Source organism: Amphiura filiformis, chromosome 14, assembly GCF_039555335.1.
Source record: "Amphiura filiformis chromosome 14, Afil_fr2py, whole genome shotgun sequence".
NCBI lineage: Eukaryota > Metazoa > Echinodermata > Ophiuroidea > Amphilepidida > Amphiuridae > Amphiura > Amphiura filiformis.
The window spans coordinates 57,934,796-57,961,639 of NC_092641.1; the positions used below are offsets into that span (position 1 = coordinate 57,934,796).

The 26,844-nt window shown below is 37.5% G+C and overlaps 1 protein-coding gene and 2 long non-coding RNA genes across 3 annotated transcripts; all 3 read left to right on the forward strand.

The window, feature by feature from the left end:
- Positions 1-2,053: 2,053 nt before the first annotated feature.
- Positions 2,054-13,889, forward strand: LOC140169527 (cell adhesion molecule 3-like). Its single transcript, XM_072192788.1, has 4 exons — positions 2,054-2,315; positions 5,194-5,523; positions 6,036-6,374; positions 13,660-13,889. The coding sequence occupies exons 1-4, from the start codon at positions 2,267-2,269 to the stop codon at positions 13,887-13,889; spliced, it is 948 nt and encodes a 315-aa protein (XP_072048889.1). The 5' UTR covers positions 2,054-2,266.
- Positions 13,890-13,967: 78 nt separating this feature from the next.
- On the forward strand, positions 13,968-18,681 carry LOC140170358 (uncharacterized). The gene is made up of 3 exons (XR_011861530.1): positions 13,968-14,025; positions 15,883-16,039; positions 18,668-18,681. It is a non-coding gene; the product is annotated as an uncharacterized lncRNA (long non-coding RNA).
- A 3,191-nt stretch (positions 18,682-21,872) lies between these two features.
- On the forward strand, positions 21,873-25,569 carry LOC140170357 (uncharacterized). Its single transcript, XR_011861529.1, has 3 exons — positions 21,873-22,002; positions 23,773-24,013; positions 25,492-25,569. It is a non-coding gene; the product is annotated as an uncharacterized lncRNA (long non-coding RNA).
- The last annotated feature ends 1,275 nt before the right edge of the window (positions 25,570-26,844 follow it).

Sequence of the window (26,844 nt, forward strand, 5' to 3'; positions counted from 1 at the left end):
AGACAAATGCACTACATTATGAAAAACTCATGGAAAGCATATTTCTATAAAAAATATTTGACACCGTCTCCCGACACACCCCAGTAAATATTTAACCCGTGTGGTTTACGCAGACACTTGGCACTTCGTGAAGAAATATTCCATATTAAATGTCTAGTATGTATAATATATAAAGGATATACCTTATATATATTATATATAGTTTGGTCAGAATATCCATTTTGATTTCACTTTTTTCACTTGCGACTGCCAAAATGTCCAACTAAGTACTTAATTTCTAATATAACCAGCAGAAATAAACGATATCTCTACTGTGGCTTGCAAAATCATCCATCATAGGTATATTCGCGAGTTGATTTTGACAAAATTGATAGTCAAAATTAAAACATCGTGCAATCAATCGATATTCTGACAAAACTGTGACATATAGCCCTATATGATGTGCTTTAGAAAGTTGGGAAATATCTTTCATTAGCGAATTATGTTACTTTGAAAAGGAAAAGAGTTGATCCCCAAAACGCTCATGGGGCAACTTGAAGCCTGTGGAAATCGAAAATCATACACTAGAAGCCTACATTTCACACCTAATTTTAACACCAGGGTTTAAAAAAATAGAGTTCCAAGCATTATAGTCTTTGACATTTACTGAAGAAATGCAATTATTGCTTTTTATTTGACCGAGAAAATTAATTATGAAGTGAAAAGGTGTAACTAAATAAAACTTTTGCTCATTTCAACACCGAATTCGACAGTTTCCTGATTAAGTAACTATGGATCTTGTATAACAATAGACATGAACTGACCAGTGTTCTGAGTGCCTGATTTCACACCTTATAAGACCAGGATTTAAAATAAAAAAATATAGTATCAACCATTATGAGTTTCTTCCGATATTTACTTATTTTCTTTTTATTAAGCCGAGAAAATTGATTTTGAATTGATATGGTGTAGCTTACAATTGCGCGCTCATTTCATCACCGAATTCGATCGATGCAGTACCTAATTAAATGACTAGTGAGCCTTGTATAACAAATGGCAGCGAATACTAGCGTTCTCAGTGTATAACTAAATTAAAAGATATGCAATCGATCAGTGCTCAGAATATCACAAAATGGTGCATCTTCATCTTGTCAAAAGTTGGGTGCCCGAAACTAATCCGAGAGCGAGGCATTCGTGCAAGATGAAAATAATGGGTAGCGGATGCAGTTCAGGGGCCCTTAGATTAAAAAAATCAATTAAAAAAATTAAATTTCATACTTCATGCTTAAGGTTATTAATTATTTTAAACCGTTGTGATTTGGTAGTTCACAGCATCTTACGAATGGTAGTGAGTTTTGGTAAAAACTGCATTGCTCAATTCATAGCGAGCGTGTAGAAGAATTAAAATATCACAGATATACTTTTATAGGTGCTGCGGTTCTTGAGTTACGTTGTAAAGAGGGCTGAAACAACAACACTTTTGTAAAACGTACATAACTCGTTAACAACAATAAATTAAGCAAGTTTGCCAAGTATACAATTTGTAGAATGAACTTTTGCAAAACATGAAGGTGTTAATTTTCAATAATATATTGATCTAGATAATGAAAATTGATTTTTAGGTTGCTTCGACCAACAATTCCTCGTCTATCCTTAAGGATATCCAGTCGCAACTTTCAAAATATTGTCACATGCGGTTGAAAAACAAACTAACTTTCTTGTATATTTACGTGTATGTCAATAGGACGTTTATCTAGCGGTGTGTGCCCATATACCTGACTTGAATCAATCGTCGCCTCATTACTACGGTGGTTTCTGTAACTACCAACTTATCATTGTGGTATCATGATGAATATAAAGCTACGGGAATATCTGCACGTAATGCACCAAGTTCAGAAAAGCTACTGAATCGTACGATTATAATTATTATGAAAAGGCAGATTTCCTTTTGGAGTGAATTGACCTTGTGAAGTGAACTGAATAAGTTTAACTATGAGATTTCTATACACTTGTTAAACATGAAAAAATCAAGACCGATATCCGGAACGTAATAAATCAAATAATACAGATCAACGATACGTCTGTGTAGTACCAGGACTATAGCATACAAAGATGCCTTCTACCGATATACAATATAATGGATGTGATATTTGCATTATCTAAGCACTGATTATTTGCAAGGAGCTCATCCAATTTGTAGATATACTGCGAACATTACTGCTCCTAGCCTTACTTAGGCCAAAGGTCTGACTGAACAATCAATATTTGTTAGTAATTGGGCAAGACAATGCAGAAGCTTACTGTGTTTGTGACTACGGTGATTCTGTCATACTATGGTAACTTTATTATGAATCATTGGTTTTGAGTATACTAACCCTTAACATCAGTTAGCAACCTGGACAACCGATTCTTTAGAAATGCTTAGTCGCGCTGAAAGTCGATCGATACATGTTAAAATCAGCACAATTCAGAGATACACCTTTTGCTATGAAATTAATGTTCTCGGTCAAATATAAAGCAATATTTTTTTTTCTTCAGTAATGTCAGTTAAAAACATGGTGCTTGGATATACATTTTTTTTACAAATCCTGGTGTTAAAATTAAGCATCAAATTGTGTCTTTTAGTGTGATATTTTTGATTTTGATAGGCCTTCAGTTCGCCCGCGAGCTTTTTACGGAATTCATTTTTTAGCGTCTCAAACTAATATAGTTTGCTAAAGAAAGATATTTCCCACCTCTGTAAAGCACATCGTGTGGGTCTATATATTATAGTTTTGTTAGAATTTCCGTTTTTATTTTACCCTTTTTCCCTTCATACTCCGAAAATGTCTAACTCAGTACTTTTATCTCGAGAGCAACCAGCAGAAATAGTCGATATTTCCTTTGTTGTTTATCCAGGTCAATTTTCCATTGAAAGCAAATTGCCCGACCAGCGATTTGGTAGCCCAAATCCCCAATTGAGTGTTCTGGTTAAACATGATCAGTAGGAGCGCTATAGGCCTGGGAATTTCTTTGCTATATTGAAGTTCTAGCAACACTGTAGCCATGCCGGTAATCCTATTAAACCCAGGGATATCGATCCACAATGCTAGTATTAGCCTTAGATTTCACTCGTTGATTTTGAAAAATGGTCAGCCGGCAGTAAAAATGGTGAAATGAAAACGCAAATTCTGACAAAACTATGATATATCGCTCACGGTGATGTGCGTTAGAAAGTTGGGAAAAATCCTTCATTAGCGAACTATCTTACTTTGAAAAGCTAAAAGGTTGATCCAAAAAAGGCTCGCGGGCAGAGTTTAAGCCTATCAAAATCGAAAATCTTACACTAAATGACTAAATTTCACGCCTAAGTTTAACACTAGAATTTGAAAAAAAATACAGTATCAAGCACTACAATTTTTCCTGACATTTACTGAAAAAATGAAAATGATTGCTTTTCATTTGGCCGAGAAAATTATTTTTACATCGAAAAGGTGTAACTAAAAATTTAGCTCATTTCAACACCAAATTCGATCGTTTGTATTGCCTCATTAAATGACTGAGTGAGCCTTGCCAAACAAAAGAATCGGTTGTCCAGGATGCTAACTGACATGGTGGTTCCCCAAGGAACTGTTCTCCATATCATTAGGCGGAGGTGCCATCAATTAATGTCAATTAATGTGTTGAATGTAAACTCTAAAGTGTGACAAACTAAACTATAGTTCGATTGAGTTAACGTGGCGAACCTTTTTGTGGTATTATCTAATTTTCTGACCCAAATAAAACATTTGATGTGAGTTTTTGAATTCATATTCATTATAATGCGACGACAATTTTCAACATTTTGTAAACATAGTCACTTTAGTGTAATTTAGAATGAGTCAATTCTCGAACGTGTTTAAAATATTTTTTACATAATCTAGCTATTAGTTAGGGAAATAAATAATTGTCGCCAATTGAACTAATTGACAAATTCAGAAGTATTCAATTGATCAACTTGAAAAAATGGGTGTGATTAGAACGCTATGAGAACGTAGTAACGGACACAGAATATAGAATCAAAGAAGAAGAGCGAGTGCGTCCAGCCTGGAAAAATTGTGGCTACCCAGATTGGGTCATGGCCAAAGTAAAAAATCAAATGCATATTAAAACCAAAAATGCTGAAAAACAGAGATCAAAGAAAAGCAAAAACCGCTGAAGAAGAGAGCAAAGGCATGGTGGTCATTCCTTATGTCAGCGGCCTTTCGGGGCGTATCCAAAGAGTATTCAAAAACACAAAGTTGACACAGCAATGAAACCCCACCGGACTCTCAGACAAATGATACTAGTCCATCCAAAAGACAACGTGAAAAGGAAAACACGGAAACTGCATTTATGAAATTGGATGCAAAAATTGTGATCTCTCCTATGTCGGTGAAACCTCGCGGATGTTTGACACCAGACTTGCTGAACATCAAGCGGAAGAGAAAAAGGAGAATAAAAAAACTCAGAACGCAGGACATCAGAAATGGAACAGACCAAATCAGTCATATCAGATCATCTCACAAGAGCTTAACATGTTATAGATTGGGAAGAGTCCAAAATTCTTGGATGGGAGCACGACAAAAGATTTAGAGAATTTCGGGAAGCAATTGAGATAAGAAGACGGAGCACCAACACCCTAAACAGAAAGGAGGGCACGCGCCTCTTTAGTCCTCTTAAGTTCCTGAAATATCGGGCTTTGCAGTGGTGTATCAGAACTCAATATGACTAGCTTTCTAGTGAAATGAGATCTAACTAGATTTTCCGCGTTAAATATGACCCAAAATTATGCCTAGACTCACGTCATGTTTGACGAGGAAAATCTGGTGAAATCTTATTTGAAATCAGGTCAAATTAATTATAAGAGAGAGCTGAACACTGCGTGGGGTGTATGTTAGGGCAGTTACTACTTCCCAGTGACGTGTGAAGTTTACCGCAAAAAAATCCAAACAAAAATATCGGTAAAGATATGTTTTAAATGCAATTTGTTGGAAGAATTGTGTGATTAATACTTTTAATGTGTGAAAGTATTTAATAAATATGTGTATACGAATATAAGTTTTGAAAGTTTCGAGATCTGAAGCTAAGTTTGACTGATTAACATTCTGATTGTACTAAGATACAGACATATCAAGTAAAAGTGTAGAACGATCATGACGTGTGGAGTTACTTTACCATATATTTTAAGTACCGGTACAATGTATTATTTTCCAGGATGTCAAAGTCAAGACCTAATTGGACCATCTCCTGCCAACCAGGGTGTACTTAGGGGCGGCTCACATACTCTCACTTGTAGCAAAAGTTCAGCAGTTGAAAATCAACTATTGTGGGAAGATGATACTGATGGTAGAGCAATTTTAATATTTCTTGGTACTACTAAAATTAGCGCAGAACCAAAGTACAACAATTTTGAAGTTATATCAGGTAATGCAGAGGAACTGAATCTGGCAATTACGGCTGCAGAGGTGGAAGATGGTGGAGTGTATAATTGTAAGCTTGCTGGTTCACCAATTTCTGGTCAAGGAGTAACACTGCAAATTGAAGGTAATGTTAACCATAGAACTACTGAGACATATTTTGTAACACGGACTACGAATGGGGGGTGTTCCGTAAATACATGCGATTTTTGTGGCGGATAGTTCTAGGGTCAATGCCATTTGAATGTTGTTTGAAAATTTTAATTAATAATATTATTATTAAACAAGCCAATCAACATTTATAACATGTTTTAGAGCTGTACATGTAACGCAGTCATGTTATCAACCATTGCAACGGTCATAATAAATTATTATTTTTTCTGCACCCATACGTTTGCATTGTGCCTGTAATACTAAGACCTAATAATAATTATAATTATAATACTAACAGCACTAGTTTTATTGCGATAATAATATTAAAGCACGTGAGCTACCTGGGATTGTCTATCCTATTTTAATCTATAGAGATATGTAGCAGCAATATGCCTACATTAATATTTAAGTTACAATCTGAAATGCTTATTCAGTGTGAAAGGAATAGGTAATTAACAAATTGAAACATTTTGTTATCCTTTGTAGTGGTTGGGAGTCCATTACAAATGACACCAATGAATGGAGGCAAAGTGACAGTGACAGAAGGTGAAACTTCTAGCATTGTATGTACTGCAACTGGTTACAGACCTGTGGTAACAATAAAATGGTATCATAAGATGAGTGGAGGACAAGAAATACAAATCACAGAAGGTTTGAGTCAAATAGACTCAGTTAACCCTAGTGACGGTGACACTTCTGATGTAGTGGGTACACTGGAATATACTGCAAATAAAGCGTTCAACGATGGAGAGGTAAAATGTGTCGCCACTGGATTGCATGCTGAAATTGACAAGCCACAAACTACAGCAATATTGGATGTGCAGTGTAAGTATTATGATTAGTTGATCGAATGTATTCGAATTAAAGCCATATTATAACATTTTTATACAAAATAGATTAGCATTTCTTTGCCATAAAATGTTAGTTTTTACTGTCAGATATATCCCCTTTTATTTTTGAGCCGAGAAAATTGGAATTTACTACCAGCGCATATGTCGCCAATACGTACCACTCCTTCGGTCATGTTATGGTACGGCCCTTTGTTGTGTAGATCACCGTCGCGCACGCCGTGTACGTACTATGTGTTATGAACATCGTGTATGCGTTCGACTAATAATTCCATCGTAATAATAAAACGCTGATTCAGGCGTTTTATTCAAAATCTCGGATTTTGACAAAACTACAGCACCTAGAGTCTTGATTTTTCAGGGTATATTGGTTTAATAAAGTACAATATAATCGTGTAAAAAAAAATAATTTTAAAAAATCAGTGAGGGCGTCCTCCTCAGCAAATGTTATAATATGGCTTTAACAACATTAAAAAGATACCAATATTTAGCAGCTAATCATCAAGGCTATACAAAACTGAGAATAAGAACAAAAACGACCTATATTACATATTATTTATACATCTCTTGAAGCAGTCAGCGGATTTGGCAATATACACGGCGTGTTCCATTCTATGATTGTCCGGGGGAAGAAACTATATTTGTAGGTGTTTATGTGAGGTGTCATAACTCTATACCTTTGGGGATGGTATTGATGAGTTTTAACTGTCTGTGTTTGAACATAATAAGGAATGGATATTGCAATTTCAACATTTTGAATTTTATACATTTATCTACGTTGCCTTCTTCGCTGCTCAAGGGAAGGCCGCTGCGGGTTTTGAAGGATGTTAGCGACCGTGCCTTCTGTTCTCTGGTACTTGTTGGATTCAAACCGAGCTGCCCGGCGCTGTATTGCCTCAATTCTTTGGATGTCGGACACATTATGGGGTCCCATACAGCGCAAGCAAACTCAAGGTGCGGTCTTACCAATGTAAAGTACTGAAACGGTATTGGTAAATCAAGCCAACACATAATATTATTTTTAGATAATCCCCTTTTCGTTTCCCTACCCAAATCGTGTAGCACCCCTTCAAATTTCATTTCTTCATTACGTCATATAATGGGCCGTTTCTGCCCATGCACGACATTCGGGAGCTTGTACCGTCAGCCAATCAGAGCGCCCGACGTGCTAGCCGGCTGGGCTCCCGCATGTCATTCTCGTCCTTGCTGCAGGTAAATATATGCACAGCTTTTCTTAGTCGTTTTTTAATTTCATTATTTTTAGAGTATTAAATTGTTTTCGGAATTAAATTGTTCCAAATTACGGAAGGATACAGTGTATAGAACGCGTAGAGGTGGTTTTGAGATCGTGAAATCAATTTTTAAATGTTGGGCGATTTTCATCATGAGTAAGTCGAGTGATGCGGTCTTGTTGTTTCGCACGTGTATACGTATGCAGTATGTATCCATGCAAATTTCTTGTTGTTTATGGTTTCAAATGCACCTCAAAAATCATGATTTGTCACTATAGTATTTTATAATCGTAGGTCCTAAACCAGGCACCATACCTTTTCCCTTATTATGGTGTGCAATTCAGCTTTCTAGGTAAAGTGGAAAGTGAGAAAGAGCGGGATTAGTTTGGTGTTGTGAATTATTTTATATTTGTAATTAAATATGGTTTCCATCACTGTGTGGGTGCTTACGTGCCTGCCTACGTGCAGGTTTATGTCTTCGAGGTCAAAGGTGCGTGTACAGTACGGGTGTATTACTGGAAGTGCCATATACAATGTACATGCGCTAATTGCGTCAATACGGGGTTTCCCCGTTTTATATTTCGGATCTTAGATTTAATTAATTATTTTAGACGTGGCATGTTGTGTATAATTGATAGGGATCATTATATTTTCGCGTTGTATTATTTTCGTTTGGGAAATAATACTCACACTCTCTCTCACTTTTCACAATTTATTATGTGTTTGCAATGTTGCCTGACCTTTGACATTATTCATGATTATTATCTAATATGCAAACAATACGGCCTCAACTAAAAACTTTCTTTGTAACGAAATTACAATTTGTTTCAAATCATAGAGGCTTTAACATTTAGATCACAGTATTTATGTACAAGTCATACCCAAAGGCTACTTTAGGATAGTTAGGTTTTTGTATGAGATTGTCATGTACAGGGCCTATGATCTTATTTAGGCCTATGCGTTGTGTGAAAAAGTATATCTAAATATTCATATATATTTATGTGAATATTAAGCGTTCACGGAAGACGTGGTAAGTGATGGGCAATATTTATTATTTATTAATTTCATTTTATTTTATTGATTCCAACGGACTTTGTGCATGTGTTTGCTTTCAGTAGGATATACATAGGCCTACAGGCCTGCAACTAACATTGAGTAGTAGGGATTAACGCCGGCACTGCGAGTTCCCGGGTTGATCCTGTGTGGAGTATTAACTAATATTGAGTAGTAGGGATTAACGCCAGCCCTGCGAGTTCCCGGGGTTAATCCTGAGTGGAGTATCAACTAGTATTGAGTATTAGGGATTAACGCCGGCCCTGCGAGTTCCCGGGGTTAATCATGTGTGGAGTATCAACTAATATTGAGTAGTAGGGATTAACGCCGGCCCTGCGAGTTCCCGGGGTTGATCCTGTGTGGAGTATCAACTAATATTGAGTAGTAGGGATTAACGCCAGCCCTGCGAGTTCCCGGGTTAATCCTGAGTGGAGTATCAACTAGTATTGAGTATTAGGGATTAACGCCGGCCCTGCGAGTTCCCGGGGTTAATCCTGTGTGGAGTATCAACTAATATTGAGTAGTAGGGATTAACGCCGGCCCTGCGAGTTCCCGGGGTTAATCCTATGTGGAGTATCGACTAATATTGAGTAGTAGGGATTAACGCCGGCCCTGCGAGTTCCCGGGGTTAATCCTGAGTGGAGTATCAACTACAATCTTGGCGGAAAAGGTTGCCACACCAAAGCATTAATTGGCCAACCTCCATCCCCGCCCCCTATTGCGCCAGTTTAAATCATCAAGGCTATACAAAACTGAGAATAAGAACAAAACGACCTATATTACATATTATTTATACATCTCTTGAAGCAGTCAGCTGATTTGGCAATATACACGGAAGGAGGTTGCGTGTTCCATTCTATGATTGTCCGGGGGAAGAAACTATATTTGTAGGTGTTTATGTGAGGTGTCATAACTCTATACCTTTGGGGATGTTATTGATGAGTTTTAACTGTCTGTGTTTGAACATAATCAGGATTGGATATTGCAATTTCAACATTTTGAATTTTATACATTGTTATTCTATGTTGCCTTCTTCGCTGCTCAAGGGAAGGCCGCTGCGGGTTTTGAAGGATGTTAGCGACCATGCCTTCTGTTCTCTGGTACTTGTTGGATACAAACCGAGCTGCCCAGCGCTGTATTGCCTCAATTCTTTGGATGTCGGACACATTATGGGGGTCCCATACAGCGCAAGCAAACTCAAGGTGCGGTCTTACTAATGCAAAGTACTGAAACGGTATTGGTAAATCAAGCCAACACATAATATTATTTTTAGGTAATCCCCTTTTCATTTCCCTACCCAAATCGTGTAGCACCCCTTCAAATTTCATTTCTGCATTACGTCATATAATGGGCCGTTTTTGCCCATGCGCGACATTCGGGAGCTTGTACCGTCAGCCAATCAGAGCGCCCGACGTGCTAGCCGGCTGGGCTCCCGCATGTCATTCTCGTCCTTGTTGCAGGTAAATATATGCACAGCTTTTCTTAGTCGTTTTTTAATTTCATTATTTTTAGAGTATTAAATTGTTTTCGGAATTAAATTGTTCCAAATTACGGTAGGATACAGTGTATAGAACGCGTAGAGGTGGTTTTGAGATCGTGAAATCAATTTTTAAATGTTGGGCGATTTTCATCATGAGTAAGTCGAGTGATGTGGTCTTGTTGTTTCGCACGTGTATACGTATGCAGTACGCATCCATGCAAATTTCTTGTTGTTTATGGTTTCAAATGCACCTCAAAAATCATGATTTGTCATTATAGTATTTTATAATCGTAGGTCCTAAAACAGGCACCATACCTTTTCCCTTATTATGGTGTGCAATTCAGCTTTCTAGGTAAAGTGGAAAGTGAGAAAGAGCTGGATTAGTTTGGTGTTGTGAATTATTTTATATTTGTAATTAAATATGGTTTCTATCACTGTGTGGGTGCTTACGTGGCCTGCCTACGTGCAGGTTTATGTCTTCGAGGTCAAAGGTGCGTGCACAGTACGGCTGTATTACCTAAAGTGCCATATACAATGTATATGCGCTAATACGGGGTTTCCCCGTTTTATATTTCGGATCTTAGATTTAATTAATTATTTTAGACGTGGCATGTTGTGTATAATTGATAGGGATCATTATATTTTCGCGTTGTATTATTTTCGTTTGGGAAATAATACTCACACTTTCTCTCACTTTTCACAATTTATTATGTGTTTGCAATGTTGCCTGACCTTTGACATTATTCATGATTATTAGGCTACTTTAGGATAGTTAGGTTTTTGTTATGAGATTGTCATGTACAGGGCCTATGATCTTATTTAGGCCTATGCGTTGTGTGAAAAAGTATATCTAAATATTCATATATATTTAGCGTTCACGGAAGACGTGGTAAGTGATGGGCAATATTTATTATTTATTAATTTCATTTTATTTTATTGATTCCAACGGACTTTGTGCATGTGTTTGCTTTCAGTAGGATATACATAGGCCTACAGGCCTGAGAATCAACTAACATTGAGTAGTAGGGATTAACGCCGGCGCTGCGAGCTCCCGGGGTTGATCCTGTGTGGAGTATCAACTAATATTGAGTAGTAGGGATTAACGCCGGCCCTGCGAGTTCCCGGGGTTAATCCTGAGTGGAGTGTCAACTAATATAGAGTAGTATTCCTTAGAGATACATCAACTAAGTCTGAGGAGTACTGTGGTATTTGAGAGGATATTATTTTGGCGAGTTATTATTTGTAGTGCAGAGGAGTGACCAATCAGAGGCCTGATGATGGGGGCCTAATAGTTTGTATATTATATTTTGTTATAACACACAGTCTGTTGGAATCTATAGATATTGTTTTATTATGTCGTAATTTTAAGATTAGGTGAGAATACACCCCTGGGTGTCATCTTTATGAATTGTAAAGTGAGGGGCTTCTATGCGCAAATTTGCGTCCAAAACTTTTTCAAATTTTATGATGATACCTTGCCAATACATGCGTGTCATGTCATTGGCAAGTGTCGTTACTATTAGCATGCGCTGAGCGGGGCCATTATGCCCAATTTTTCATTTGGTACCAAAATAACTTACGTTTTTGTGGGCCTTTCATGTTAAATTGTATTAACACGTTTTTCCTATTGATTTTGATTCTCGTCCTTGCTGCAGATGAGAGAGGGTGCTAGCTGTGTAGCATTGCAGAGGTAGTGCAGGAGTAGGAAGCTAAAGTATAGGATAGGGGTGTGACTGAGTCTTGTATGTTGTAGTCTGGAAATAAGTAAATAAAGTACTGTTGAAGTTAAATTGGAATGACCTACGTGAAGAATTATTTACATGCACTTCTGTTTGTAAAAGATACTCTGAAGGTGGGGTTCTGCCCCCACGACTTGCCAAAGGTCTCAATACATAACTTTTCGTGTTCCCAATTTGGGAACTGGTGTCAACCCGGCCACCTGACTTTCATATTCAAAGTTACCGACCAATCAGGTTTCATAATTAAATACATATTGAGACAGTTTTCAATAAAAACAAAGGCTTGTCCTGTTGATCCTTACTATTCGGCCGTCCCGCCACAGTACATTGGCTATTTTACGTACTTTGGGCACCTCCAAAGATTTCTGCGAATAAACCAAACAGCATTGTTGGCTTTAACCGCAATATTATTGATGCGATTTGACCATTTAAGATTACTACTGAGTTCTGCCCCTAGATATGGGTGATGAGATACGGTTTCTAGGCTATTTTGTGCACTTTTGTTCTGGAACGGTACTGCATGGGTGCAAATAAGGGCCAAAATACTCCTCGTGGGAAAACAAAATTGACGTACGGGCAATAGGGGGAAACTTGTTTACCATGCATTTTATAGATTTTTAAGTTTTCCATAAAACAACTTTTTGAGGGGGTAAAGAATGTGTCATTATATATTTGTAAGCTTTTCCTCATCAAAATGGTTCTTTCTTATCAAAAACAAACATTGCAAAACATTTTTCAAAAATATCTGCTAATAAATATTGTCGGGCCAGCGAAAGATCCGTGGTTACCAGTCGCCGATCGAGTGGTTGGCACACGTGGTGTCTGGGGTTAGAATTCCGAGGGGAGCAGTCAAGTTATTTGTTCATCTTCTTTCTTTATTCCTTATGTCCTTTCCCATAGCCAAAAAGCACGGTGGAAGTTAGGGTTATGCCATACAAGACCACAGATCTCAACAAACCAGGAACACGCCGCTTTTCGCGATATTCCGTAACCTCATTTCTTTCTCAAAATATTCTTCACCACTTTCATCAGAAAAAATGCACACAAGACTTTTGAAATAAAGAAAAAAGGAAAAGGGTAGCAAAATGGTAGCAAAGAAATAGCAGGAACAAGAAAACAAGCAAGTAAGAAAGATAAAAAATAATATAGTTCGAAGAAAGATGCAAAGAATACAGAATAAAGAAAACCGAAAGTGAGAAAGAAAAGACATTATGAGGAAGTGAAAGAAGGAAGATTAAAAATATTCTAAATTTTTAATGAAAAACAAGGGATGGAAAGATGAAAAGAGGTATGAAGAAAGGAAACCAAATGACATTAAACAACATTTGAATTGTGCAAAATGATATCGTATGAGAGAAAGATGTACACCAAGCAAAGTATTCTAGCTGCACCAAGGCTGCCCACTTTCTGCACTATTGTTTATATTATCTATTGAAGTATTGGCCTGTAAAATAAGATAAGAAATCATAAAAAATCACATTTTAATTTTAGAATATCTTTGCAGTGACTCTGTTTTATACAATAATGTTAAAGCTCAATATCTTTGTATGTCACATTATTGAATTATTTAGTTATCCCCAGCATGAGAGGGAGGACAAGCCTGTGACATGCTATAATGTAGACCGCCTGAAAGAGTTTTAAATCCTTGTAGATGAAAAATTGGTAGAAGTTTTGCAATTCAATAAGAAAAAAGAATCCCTACAGCAAATGTAAACACTTTCAATAAATATTGGTATTATTTTTTGTTCGCTATCATAGTCTGTCCAACAACCAATGCTGTGATTACTGGGTGTCCAAGTGCACCCGTTTCCCCTGCTCGTGCTGTGACTCTCTCTTGCCAGTCAGCTGTAAGCAACCCAGCACTACGACTTGATTGGTATGCGAACAACGTCGCTCAGAGTCAAACAGGTGCATCTACAACTCAGGTAGGTATCATCATAGTAGGGTTCTTATGTTTGGTGTGGGTAGGGAGGTGTTGTTATTACTAAGTGTCCAAGTATCCCTGTTTCAAACTGCTGTGACTCGAATTGCCAGTAAACTGTTAGTAATGCAGCTCTACATGTATAACTTGATTGGTATTTGAACAACGTCGCTCAGAGTCAAACAGGTGCATCTACAACTCAGGTAGGTATCATCACAGTGGGATTCTCAAGTTTGGTGTGGAGGTGTCACCAAGAAACAAAATAAGACCCATCGGTATTGACACTTTGCACGGTCATCTCAAAACGAGGTTCTGTCATCAAAATTTGTGTTGTGTGTGCATACGCCTATCCAACATATCGTTATGAATTCGGCAGAGTGACGAATCGAGAATTTTGAGTAAATTGGGTTTTTGTATGCTTATGAATATGTTTCAGGTTGTCTTTCATTTCCACCAAAAATTAATGGTAAATCTTACTCCTCGACGTAGTTATTGAAATTTTGATTTGGACGAATCAGGTTGATCTATAGTATTGTATAGCGGGAAACCCCGAATTTTCTATATTACATGTCCTATACTGATATATTTGATACGAACGTATAGCTGTGGGTATCTTCTATCCAGTGATACCAAAATAAGTACAAACATTACCCACATGATATTGCTGTGGTTTAATAATGTGAGTGCGCCCCCGTGAAATTGGAAAATTCTGGAAAATCATACGCAAAATATAGGCCAATATTGTTATTTCTGCTTTAAAATCCTCGAGTTTTTGCTAAATATTACAGGGATGACTACTTATAACTTGTATATCAAGTTAAGTCTACATAGCCTTAGGACAACAAGTACTTTATACATAAAAGTCCAAAATCAAGAATGCGTGCTATGGTTTACACGTAGTTGAATGCGTATTCGACCTCTCTCTGCGCAGTGGTAGAGACATTTTGGCTACAGCATAAAGCCGAATAGCTGTTAAAACGCGTTTTGAGGGATATATCGATTGTTTCAGAATATGCAAGTATTGTAAATAATTCGTGTACATTCACTTCTATAATATACATTTCAAATTAGTGCTCACGAATGTTCTAAATTTTTAGACTTTCAAACGCCGTTTACTCAGAACAGCAATTTTGTGTATTCGGCACTCTGCCGTGTTCATAACGATTATGCTTTAATTACTGGCACGTTGCTAGTAAAGCTTTTTGCGCATGCGTTTGCAGGGAGAATCTCGTTTTGGTAGCAAGATGGCAGATCTGTGCAAAAGGCGAATACCTAAAGCCCAAGCAAATTTCAAACATTTTGGCATCAATCTGGCAAATTTGGGCTATTTGTCTGAAAACAAAATTGAGAACATTTTGAATAAAAAAAGATCTAGCCATTTACCAAACTGAACCTCAAAAAGGGGATTATTGATATACCATTAAAGGGGCAAAATATTGTGACCCATGTTTGTGGCACATCCCATACCGTAAACGTTCGCCTAATGGCGCTATGGGCTCCCTTGACCTAACTGGAATTTTAGACACAAACTAAAAGTGTCCTCCCATAAAAATTCCACCAACAAATAAAGGCACGTACCCTTAATTCTTGTTAGGATTTTTAGAGGAGTGAGCTCTCTATTTGTACATTAAATGTATCCCAAGGCAAAGGAGCCCAGGTGCGCCATTAGGCGAACGTTTACGGTATATCATTGCTAAGGGCATCTTAACATACCTTGTTTGGGGATTGGGCTATAAAAGTGGAAACACTTTTGGCTGAACTTGTCATCGGAGACAAACGGTATGTATGGTGAATCAAGATGAAGGATTCGTAGGAGTTTTGACCAAATAGTTTTTTCCGCATTTTTTTATTATTTCATAAAAAAAAATAAAAAAAACATTGAGTGTGAAGTTTTGATCAAGAACAGTTTTTTCTATGACCCGCAGTTTCTGACCTATGACCTTTTAAAAATGCAAGTTTAGCACACAATGCCCATTTAATATATAATATATTGTGGTGATTTTTGCCTAGGTTGGACATGCTGTAATAATCAATGACTTATTACCGGTATATCATTCTAGGTACGGGATTATGGCTATGTGACCATTCAAACCTTCACTACCAGACAACTTGGCTTGGCTGATGATGGTCTTCAGCTACAATGTTGTCCCACTCATCTGACCCCCAACATTGGATGTGGACAACTGTGTAGCAGTGTCTGCACTCTACGTGTTGAACGTAAGTACAACTTATTGGGCTATTTCTGTTGAAATACACACACCCCTATGGAACTGGATAGCAAATCAGTATACACGAATCCGACCGAGCACTCTCGAAAGGGCGCCCTCTTGGGGGGCCATTTCGGGGGCCATTTGTGCAGCATAGCATAAGCAAACAACAACAATACCTTTGATATGCTCCACTAAGTTCACTTCGCTGTCACCATCATCAAATTGCCATGGCTGCTTAGGCAGATGATGTTCGAGACTGGCCAACACTAGAATTTCAAGGTAATTTACTTGTCAAAAAAGTGTATTTATGCATCTTTTTTCGCCGTAGCGTAGGCCTAAATATTGCAAACATAAGACTTTCAAAAATCTCATTTCGTCCGTATGAAAAGTGTTAAAAAGCATCGGTCGCTCAGCTCTGGCTTAAAGAACTGGATACAGATGTATTGAAAATAGTTTTAACTTTTAAGACCTAAAGTCGAGCATCAACATGAATATAATTGTAAATGCTCAAAATGTTCCGACCACAGCTCCTCAAAATAAGCTAGACCTAATCATGAGAATATTGTAGTACTGACCTGAACTGAAGAGAGCTTTAAAAAGATGAAAAGTTAACATACACCGCGACGTGAACTTGAATCGTGCGCGAAATAGCTCCTGGATGGCCTATGGCCCCCGGCAATGGCGGACGCAACAGCGCCACCCACGGTTGAGGAGTAGAAACAGCTACCGTCAGATTCGTGTATAGGCAATTGATTTGGAAGCAATGCATTGTGGGAAGTGTAAGATATCTTTTCTGTCATGCTACATTTTTTCCTCGCGCCGGGAGGCGCGAGGTATTAGTGTTTACTTCTGAATCGAACGTGGGGACATGGGGAAAGCCTGAATATAGTAAATTATAATTACCTTCATTTAAATATTTATGATAGTTTTGTTAAAACAAATATTCAAGCGATGGTAGTGTGTAATATAAAAAACATAAAATTTCACTATTTTCAGAGAAAATAGTGTTTTTAGACAAAACGATAATTTGTTTTCTGCATAGAGGTTGATTTATTAATTGAATTGAGCATGCGTGTTGAGAAATTCGTTCGTTTGGGGGCGCTTTGATAAAATTTCCTTTAAAAGGAAAGACCGGAGTGAAAGCTTAAAAGCAATAAATATTATGTCACTTATACGTCAATTTGAAAATATCAATTATTGATCAAATTCCTTTATAAAGGGACGTGTCTGTCATTTTTATTTTGGATCTTTGGTTCGCAAGTGCCATGATAAGGTGCTCAGAAGGTGAAGGTGTGTCGGGGTGGGTCATGGGTGTCATGGTTGGTCAATTGAGAGTAAGTGATGGGTCAAGGGTTTCATGGTTGATTAGGGGTGTTATACTGGGTCAATCTATAGTTCTTTTTGACGTCGGTGGTCAAGGCCTAATATCATTGGTTTAAAGAGATATGGACACTTTTGGTACTTTTGTGCACTTTACCCTCTTTCTTTTTAACCAATCATCATAAAGATTCGTGCGATATGTCAAACTTTTCCTCTGGTCTTAAGGAACAAAAAAGTCAGCGGTCGCGTATCTGTAGGATCATTGGTTAATGAGATATAGTCACTTTTTGGCCTTTGTGCACTTAACCCTCTATCTTCTTAACCAAATATCCTAGAGAGTCGTGCCATATGTCAAACTTTTCTTCTGGTCATAAGGAACAAAAAAGTCAGTGGTCACGTATCTGCACGATCATTGGTTAATGAGATATAGTCACTTATTGTACTTTGTGCACTTAACTCTGTATCTTTTTAACCAAATATCCTAGAGAGTCGTGCTATATGTCAAACTTTTCGTCTGGTCATAAGGAACAAAAAAGTCAGTGGTCACGTATCTGTAGGATCATTGGTTAATGAGATATAGCCATTTTTTCTACTTTGTGCACTTAACCCTCTATCTTTTTAACCAAATATCCTAGAGAGTCGTGCGATATGGTGAACTTTTCCTCTGGTCATAAGGAACAAAAAGGTCAGCGGTCGTATATCTGTAGGACCATTGGTTAATGAGATATAGTCACTTTTTTAATTTTGTGCACTTAATCCTCTATCTTTTAACCAAATATCCTAGAGAGTCGTGCTGTATGTCAAACTTTTCCTCTGGTCATAAGGAACAAAAAAGTCAGTGGTCGCGTATCTGTACGATCATTGGTTAATGAGATATAGTCACTTATTGTACTTTGTGCACGTATCTTTGTATCTTTTAACCAAATATCCTAGAGAGTCGTGCGATATGTCGAACTTTTCCTCCGGTCGTAAGGAACAAAAAGGTCAGTGGCCGCATATCTGTAGGATCATTGGTTAATGAGATATATTCACTTTTTGTACTTAGTGCACCTAACCCTGTATCTTTTTAACCAAATATCCTAAAGAGTCGTGGAACACGAATCGATTGGCGCGAGGTTCATATTGGTGCGTATGCACCAAATATGTATCTTGTTCTATGCGTGCAGAGTATACACATGTTTGCCTTATTTTAAGTTTAACTCTAAGCCTGCAGAGCTGCATGCAGAGTATACCCATGTTGCCTTATATTCCATTATAAAGTTTTTAGTAATTGATTTCTGTTCGTTTCGTTTTTCATTTCATTTCTTTACAACAGCACCACCACCAGAAGTAGGTAAGTCATACATATTTTTTTTTCAAAATACTTACTATCTATAAACCGTCAAACAAAAACAATTCTATATCTGGATTCGTTTTTCTTAGCGCATCCATTTAAGCTGAAACGGCTTATTCAATTGTTTTCCCTTTTTTCTTTTTTTTTTAGTTTTTGAAAATCATGAAATTCTGACAAATATTTGGAAGAAAATTTACTTGATTCATTATAGGTATAATGATAATTTTCAGTTTTTTTAGTCAAAATTTTTCCGCAACTTTATTTAATTTCAGCCTGATTTTGGTACTTTTTTCAGTTTTCAGTTTTTTTAGGAAAGTACAGTCTCAAAGTTTTTTGTTGTGTACTTTTGCACACTTGCAAATGACAACTTAATTGAAATTAAGTTTAAAAAAAAACTCATAAAAAAAATCTAAAAAACCTCATTCTGCATTCGATTTTGAAACTGCCACAGGCTTTGGACCATAGAATGTATTTTGTTTGGCCTTACTTAAACCTAAATACTAACTGAAACCCTAAACCCACTCGTAATGTATAAACTTTTAATATGAAATCTGTTAATTTTTTACAAACCTGATTTTTTTGGAATATTTATAATGTTTATAGCAAAATGGAATCAGCCAAATTTGTTCTGTTTGGAGGACAACAATTTTTAGCTGTTAAGTCTAAAATTAGGTAGTACATGACGTTTTGTTTGAAAAAGTAATAAATTATCACATCAAACAACTGAAGGGGATTAAGATTAAAATACTGCAAGATCTACAAGCTCCATTTCATTGGATATTCAACTGATTATATCATACAATTAACTAATGAGGGGGTCTGTAACAAAGCCAGTAGTGCCCAGGGGGTTAAATGGATTAGCCCGATCATTGCCACTGATTCAAAACGATTTATGATTTGATTACAAATACCAAAACAAGCAGCGGGCTGCAACGTTCATTTTTCTATTGTGTCTGATTAGAGCGCTCGCTGACATATTGGAAAATGTTGCCAATCAATATTCATGAGAGTGTACATTCAACGTCCAGTTTTCGAAATTGGGTGACTTGTGCTCGGCAGGTGCGAAATACATCTGACTGGGCGTTTTAATTACGTAACGCATAACGGCATTGGTGTCATCGAATGGCTGCTTAGTGCTGTGTTATGTGTTTAGTTTCTATAATAATTATTATTACATTTATTTACTTTCTTTTCTTTTTCTGTACTTATTCTTTCCTAGGCCTACACTAACTTTATAACTCCCTAGCTCTCCTTCTCTCTCTTCCCTTCTCTCCCTCTTTCTTTCTTTTTGTCCTCTCTCACTGTCCCTGTCATTCCAATAATATATCCTTATCTTTCTATTATTTTATTTAATTCCCCTCTCATTCTCCTTATTCCCTCTTCCCCTCTTTCTCCCTCATCTCAAGACTTCTCACAGGGGTGAATCTGCCCCTCCCCCCTCCCCTTGGGTACGCCGCTATTTCTATGCCAATCTCCTTATTGAAATAAAATTAAATGGACATTTGTGCAAAAAAACCTTTATAGGCCTATACTTATATTACATGTATACGCAGCGATTACCATTATAGAGTACTATAGAAATGTGGACCTGGCAGCCTTAATACATTCTGATGTGTAATCGATCAGCAGGGGCATTCAATTTATTTAAATGAAGCGCCTAAAGTCAGGTGGGTGATAAAAAAAGATTAAAGCCTCTTTTATAGACTTCAGACCCGCACAAGCGCACATTTGGGATACGTGAGAACAATGGTACCACTTTACACATGACTGACCTTACACATGATTGTGGTCACTTATTGATACTCGTCTGTTGTGTAAAGCGTTAATATGATACCGAATCAGTGACCAATTTAATGGCGGAACCCCTTTGTTCTAAACAATGGTACCACTTTTATGAATAGCATACCGGAAAATCTAATCTACGTAATCTATTTCTTCTCCTTTCTATCTCTAACATCCTTGAAAACAAGGGATTTACTGTACATAACTCCTCCTATGGAAGTAATTTCTAGAATCTTTCACAGTTTGATTTAGCCCTAGAACTCTGGCCATAGTATCCGTTTTTACTTCCACTAGGGTCAGAGGCACTTACATTGAAAAAATTGTTGGAGATGCTTGATCGAACCAATACAAATGTGTGTCAGGTCACTAATTAACATGATAAAAACCACTTGAGAACACACAATCGCCAGTCATTTCTAAAGATGCATTTATACTCAATCGCTTTTGCAGAAATCTGAATTGCACGCATGATCAGTGTACTAAATCGCCGTCGTATTTGCCTGCTGAGCATTCGCATGAATCGCTGTTTTTCAAAAGCGACACGTAGGCCTATTTTGACACCCTCTGTCGGTCAACGTTTTCTAGAATTGCACACATAACTTGTGCAGTGAACGATAATGATTCAGTCTGATGATGAGTAACCTATGGGTATAAACACAGCTTTACATAATGACTAATTTACATAGTCACAAAAGACCGTGTTCATGTACCGTTACTCAGCCAAACACGGCAGAGTAGGTCCCGGATGTTCGGTACATGTTCCTATCTCGTCAACGTTATACCTTTCCAACAAGGAAAGAGATACGAAAAGCGAACGTCTAGTTTGATTGTGAGCACTACTGGCCAAATTATCGGCTTCAAAGAACTCATTTCATTGGTTACAAAGAGGGCTCTATCATGTATTCAGCCAATCAGAGATATCATAAGAATAATCAGTACGGCTGACGGGGAATTAATATTAAAATTGCTGCCAGATCTACAAGCTCTATTTTGATTAGATATCCAGATTTATCCCGATTCCATGCGCGCTCTCGCAGGGTTTCTTCTCCGGGATCCCCGGTTTCCTCCTGCTTTAAAAATCGGTGATTAGTTGTTTGGCTATCAAAAACTTCCTTCATCCAATGGAATTTGGGGAGCTGCACAGATAATTGGTGGATGTTACAATCTAAGTGCGTATAGGTTTGCGCCAAGTTCGGCTGCAACCAGCCTAGTTGATGGGACCTGATTGTGAAGATTCACCATGGCAGCGAAATTATAGTGCTTTGATACCTCCGAGATCTTGGAAAAGGCGCTATATGAAACACCGACATTTATTTATTTAAGCTTTGAATACAAATACCATAACAAGTGATTTACTGTACTTAATATTGGTTTCATTTGTATTTTGTTATGTTTCCATGGAAACAGGTTACCGATGGATCCGTGTTGAACTGACTCTGGAGAACATCGATGGTAACTCAGCAGTTTGGGATCCAGATTATGCCAATGAACTGTCTTCAGCATACAGAACCCTTACTGATGGACTTAGGGATGTGGTGAGTGATATGATGATTTGACATTTGCTGATAATTTTCAGGTGGTTGTGCTAGCTAGTTTACTTCGGGATGACCTTGGTAATAATCTCTGAATGAGCTATGGATCCATTTGCAATCGAATCCCACCAAGTGGCAAAGCGTATGCAGATTGCTTTTTCTAAATCTTTTTTGCTAACAAACTGTAGCGTAAAAATTTTTGGAATAATTGTGACCTATCTACCTCATCCAATATAACATGCGCCACAGGGTGTGTGGTTTCTAACTACGGGACAACCTTATTGTGGTATTTGACCTATAGCAGGGATGCAAGTTTTCGCCAGCGTTAGCTGGCTATCTAATTCGGAGATCGTCTTTGTTTGCTAAAGAGATTACGGGGTACTAGCATTGGTTTGAATTACTTTGCGGAACTTTTTATGGTGAAAATATATAATAGACCTGTTATTGGATTTGTAAGAAAAATAAAGTATGTTTTGCCGTTTCAACGAATGAAAACGAGTGAGAATTTCAAAAGTTATGGTTTGAAGGAAATATGACATTAAAAGTTCATGCCAGGCCTATAATAGTTTCCACAGCATATCAACGAAAGAAAATGATAGAATCCTTGTTATCAGGCGTTCTTAGATTTACATTCGCAGACCTCCTGGAGATCAGCACAGCATGAGATGTGAGTGTATTGATAACATGATTAAAACCTTTATGGACGTAAAAGTCAAAGTAAAAATATCCTATATCCTGTATCGTTTTATGGATAAAAATGACTCAAAATGTCATTTATGAAATAATTTATATCTTAAACATCAGTTTTGTCTTTTCAACGGGAAAAATTCGATGCAATTTCAGGGCCTATTTTTGATATGGGTATAATTTATATACATGTAGCTCGAGGCCTATTATAATTGAACAATATCAGTCTTTATACATTTTATAATGTGCTATATTAAGTATAAATTGCGAATTAATATAAAATTAATGTGCATGTATAAGGCAAGTAGGATGGCAGTTTTTAGCCAATTAACTAAAAACTGCATTTCTTTATATTAATAATGAGCTAAGGGTAGCCTAAAAGGCAGAAAAGACAAAAAGACAGAACAATTTGGAGTAATTAATTGACAGGAAGTTATAGGAGTTGTTTGGTTTGCTGTTTCTGTGTGCATGTTCTCATCATTGATGGTTTGGTGGACTGTCATGAAACATGATGGATCATAAAAAAGAGTGATCCTAAAAATGCCACCACCCAAACTAATTACAAGGCATCTTCTGCATTGAAGCTGGCTTTCCCTTTAAAGGGAATTTTTATCAGGCTTTTGCTCGAATTCGGGCTTTTCTGTAGTCCAGATTTACGCAATTTCCTTTATTTTCAGCCTTCTTATGGCCACCTGGACATTTTCACACTGTTTTTTAAGGCTTTTTATCAAAATTGGATTTTCAACCCTGCTATAGGTATACCAATGAGTAACATTTTCATTGATAATTGACACTATGGCAACGGGTCTACTTTCAAACTCCTGAATTGGCTATTCCAGTTGAAATCCATACATGTCGTATGGAAGACTTGATCTTAATCCCCCACACAGAGAGTGTATTATTTCAAATGGAGATACATATTCAGGTAATCCCATTTGAAATTCACACCCCCTGTATGGGATATTAAGGTCCAGTCTTCCTTAAGCGGTGTGTGGATTTTAACTGGAATAGCCCAATATACCTTCCTACCTCCCCATGTGGAATTAACCAACAATTTGGCATGTATTTCTTCCATTTTACTTCCAGTTCCGTCAAGTATTCGATGGACTGCCGGATTACAGAAGCGCCGTCTTACAGACCATCCGTGAATCTGGTGATGGACTCGTCCAAGTGGTTGTAGGCCTGGAATTTGATTCGCCGTATGGTACTACCACAGATGATGTAAACCAAGGATTGGCTGATGCAACAAATGCTAATGGATATCTTGTTACTGATGGCGGTAATGTGACGCCATACGACATCCTGCCAAACAGCGCCACCGCTGTTTGTATGTATCATGACTAGGGGTTGTGCAATGTCCTTGATATATAATCTGAGACAAATATACTATATAGATATAGGAAGCTCCCTATTCGGTGTGTGTTAAATAAAATAAACATCTCAAAAAAGTAACTAGCCTCCCTTAAATAATGGCCATTATTCAAAAAGGGGCTATTGTATTACAAATCTGTAAAATGCGCTGGAAGCAGAATTTATTTCTGCTCATTTTGACACCTCATTTGATACGATAGCCCAGAAAACAACAAAACACCTTTCAATTTAATGTAGTAAGGTCCAGATTTGAAAGTTGCACTTACATACAAATTTTTACAATACAATAACACTCAGATATCATTACACAGATTTCCTTCCATTATACTGAATACAAATACAATTTACTGCAACTTTCAAATCTTTGGTACCATTGATTTAAATGTACGTTGTGACGTCAATATTTAGTCAATTGCTACAAATAAATTCTGCTTCCAACGCATTTTACAGATTTGTAATACAATCACCCGTTTTTGAATAATGGTCATTATTTAAGGGGGGTTAGTTACTTATTTTGAGATGTTTATATCGTTCATGTGCGCCACACTTGCTGATCAAAACGTGTAGATCAAACTAATCCCATTAATATGATTGATGATAGCACCATTATGTGTATTTCGCCTGTATGGTGAACTTTATTTTATTAAATGGAGGCCACAGTACTGATGAATGACATTATTGAGTACCTCTAACTTTCTATTTTTTAAATGTAATTATTATTTAACAATATAACAGGGCCCCTTAGGATAGCAGTGCCTTGCACTCAAGGTGCTACCTGTCGGGGGGGCACTCCCTATCTGAAATGGCAGGGATGTGCCTCGGCCATGTTAAAAGTAGGGGGCATTCAGGTCAAATGTACAATTACAAAAATATGGGGTCATTCAGTACACAACCTGAATAAAAATGGGGTCATTCGGTATGGAACTTTGAAAAAAGGATGGTCATTGGGGTAACAAAAAGTAAAATGGGAGTCATTGAGTACAGGATTGCCAAAAGAGTATCATTAAGTACACATAAATAAGTGCCAAACTGCGTAAAAACAACTTGGCCACCTTGGAAATGTGAAAAATCTCATTATTTCTGGAGGAGAACACAAATACCACCTAAATTTGGGAATTAAAAGGGGGTCTTTGGGTATAGCAGGAAATAGAAAAAGGGGGTCATTGAGTACATGAATTTTTTTAAAGGGGGTCATTGGGTAATAGGTAGGACCATAACACAAAAAGGGGGTCATTGGGTACAAGCCGGTTTGAAAAGGGGGGTCTATCCCGAGGCACATGATGCATATCTGTCATGGAAGTGCCCCCCCGGGCTACCTGTATGATGAAAACTCTAGTTAAATAAATAATATTGAGAATATTGAGCAAAGCAGCATTTAGGTTTTTGTTGGCGAGGAGTATGATAATATAATTATATTATTTTTGGTTGTCACAGGTGTATGTCCATCTGGATTCTGTGTCCGTGGTCCTGATTGCAGACCAAGCACTGATGACTTCTCCAGCTCTTGCGAGTAAGTACTTTCAACATACCTAGTGGCATGCCGGGGGGACTCACATGTAAAGGTGGTACGTGTATGTGCGGCGGTCAAGGGCCCCGTCTCGCCATCAGGTCTAAAGACCCACATTTGGAGCAGGGATGCTGATTGTTTTGATATGTTTAAATAAATAACCAGATTTTTAACAATAACAAAGCGACTTTTATATAACACTGTTACAAGAGCAAACACGACATTAGCACTTTACAAAAAATAAATCTTAATCTACAGATTTTACATTACAAAATTAACTAGACTTAGCTGTGGTCTAAGACCACGAACACAGCCGTGTTGTGACCCCTTAATGACCTTTGACCCCAAAATATATGAAAACCCCATGGACATTGGTTAATGTCAATGTATGTGTGCACGTGGCATTACTTTGCCATGTTATTTGTGGCAGAAGGGGCATTTTGTCTCAAACCGGAAGTGACCCCTTAATGACCTTTTACCCCCAATAAAAAACAAAAAATACCACGTATACACTGAGTAACATCAATTCATGTGTGAATGTCCCGTCTCTGTGCTATAAAGTTTTTTGAAGTTATTTCGTTTTATACCGGAAGTGACCCCTTAATGACCTTTGACCCCAAATCTGTGTACACCCCATAGACACTGAGTAATAAACATGTATGTGTGCAAGTGGCATCACTGTCCTACGTAATTTGTGGGAGAAGATGCATTTTAAAGGTATTTCGTTTTATACCGAAATGACCCCTTAATGACCTTTTAACCCCAAATTAAAAAAATACCACATATACATTGGGTAACTGCAACTCATATGTGAACATACCGTTACTGTCCTATGTTTTCCTTAGCTAATAAAAAAATTTGAAGGTATTCCGTTTTATACCGGAAGTGACCCCTTAATGACCTTTGACCCCAAATCTGTGTACACCATATAGACACTGGGTAATTACAATGCATGTGTGCAAGTGGCGTCACTGTCCTACGTAATATGTAGGAGAAGATGCATTTTGAGTTGAAATCACGTTTTTAACCCCTATGACTACTGTGTGACCTTTGACCCCACGAGTTTCATGTGACATGTAGGGGCACGGTCAATGATCATTGTGACCAAGTTAGGTCAAAAATCGATGTAAGCATGTGAGTGCTAGAGCAAATGTAATGGTTGACAGAAAGAAATAACTAGATGTACGATCGGTTGTGGCCACCTGCGACCGCGAGCACAGCCACCAGGCGGTTTTGTTGATAACCGGAAGTGATCCCTTAACTACCTTTGACCCCGCAAA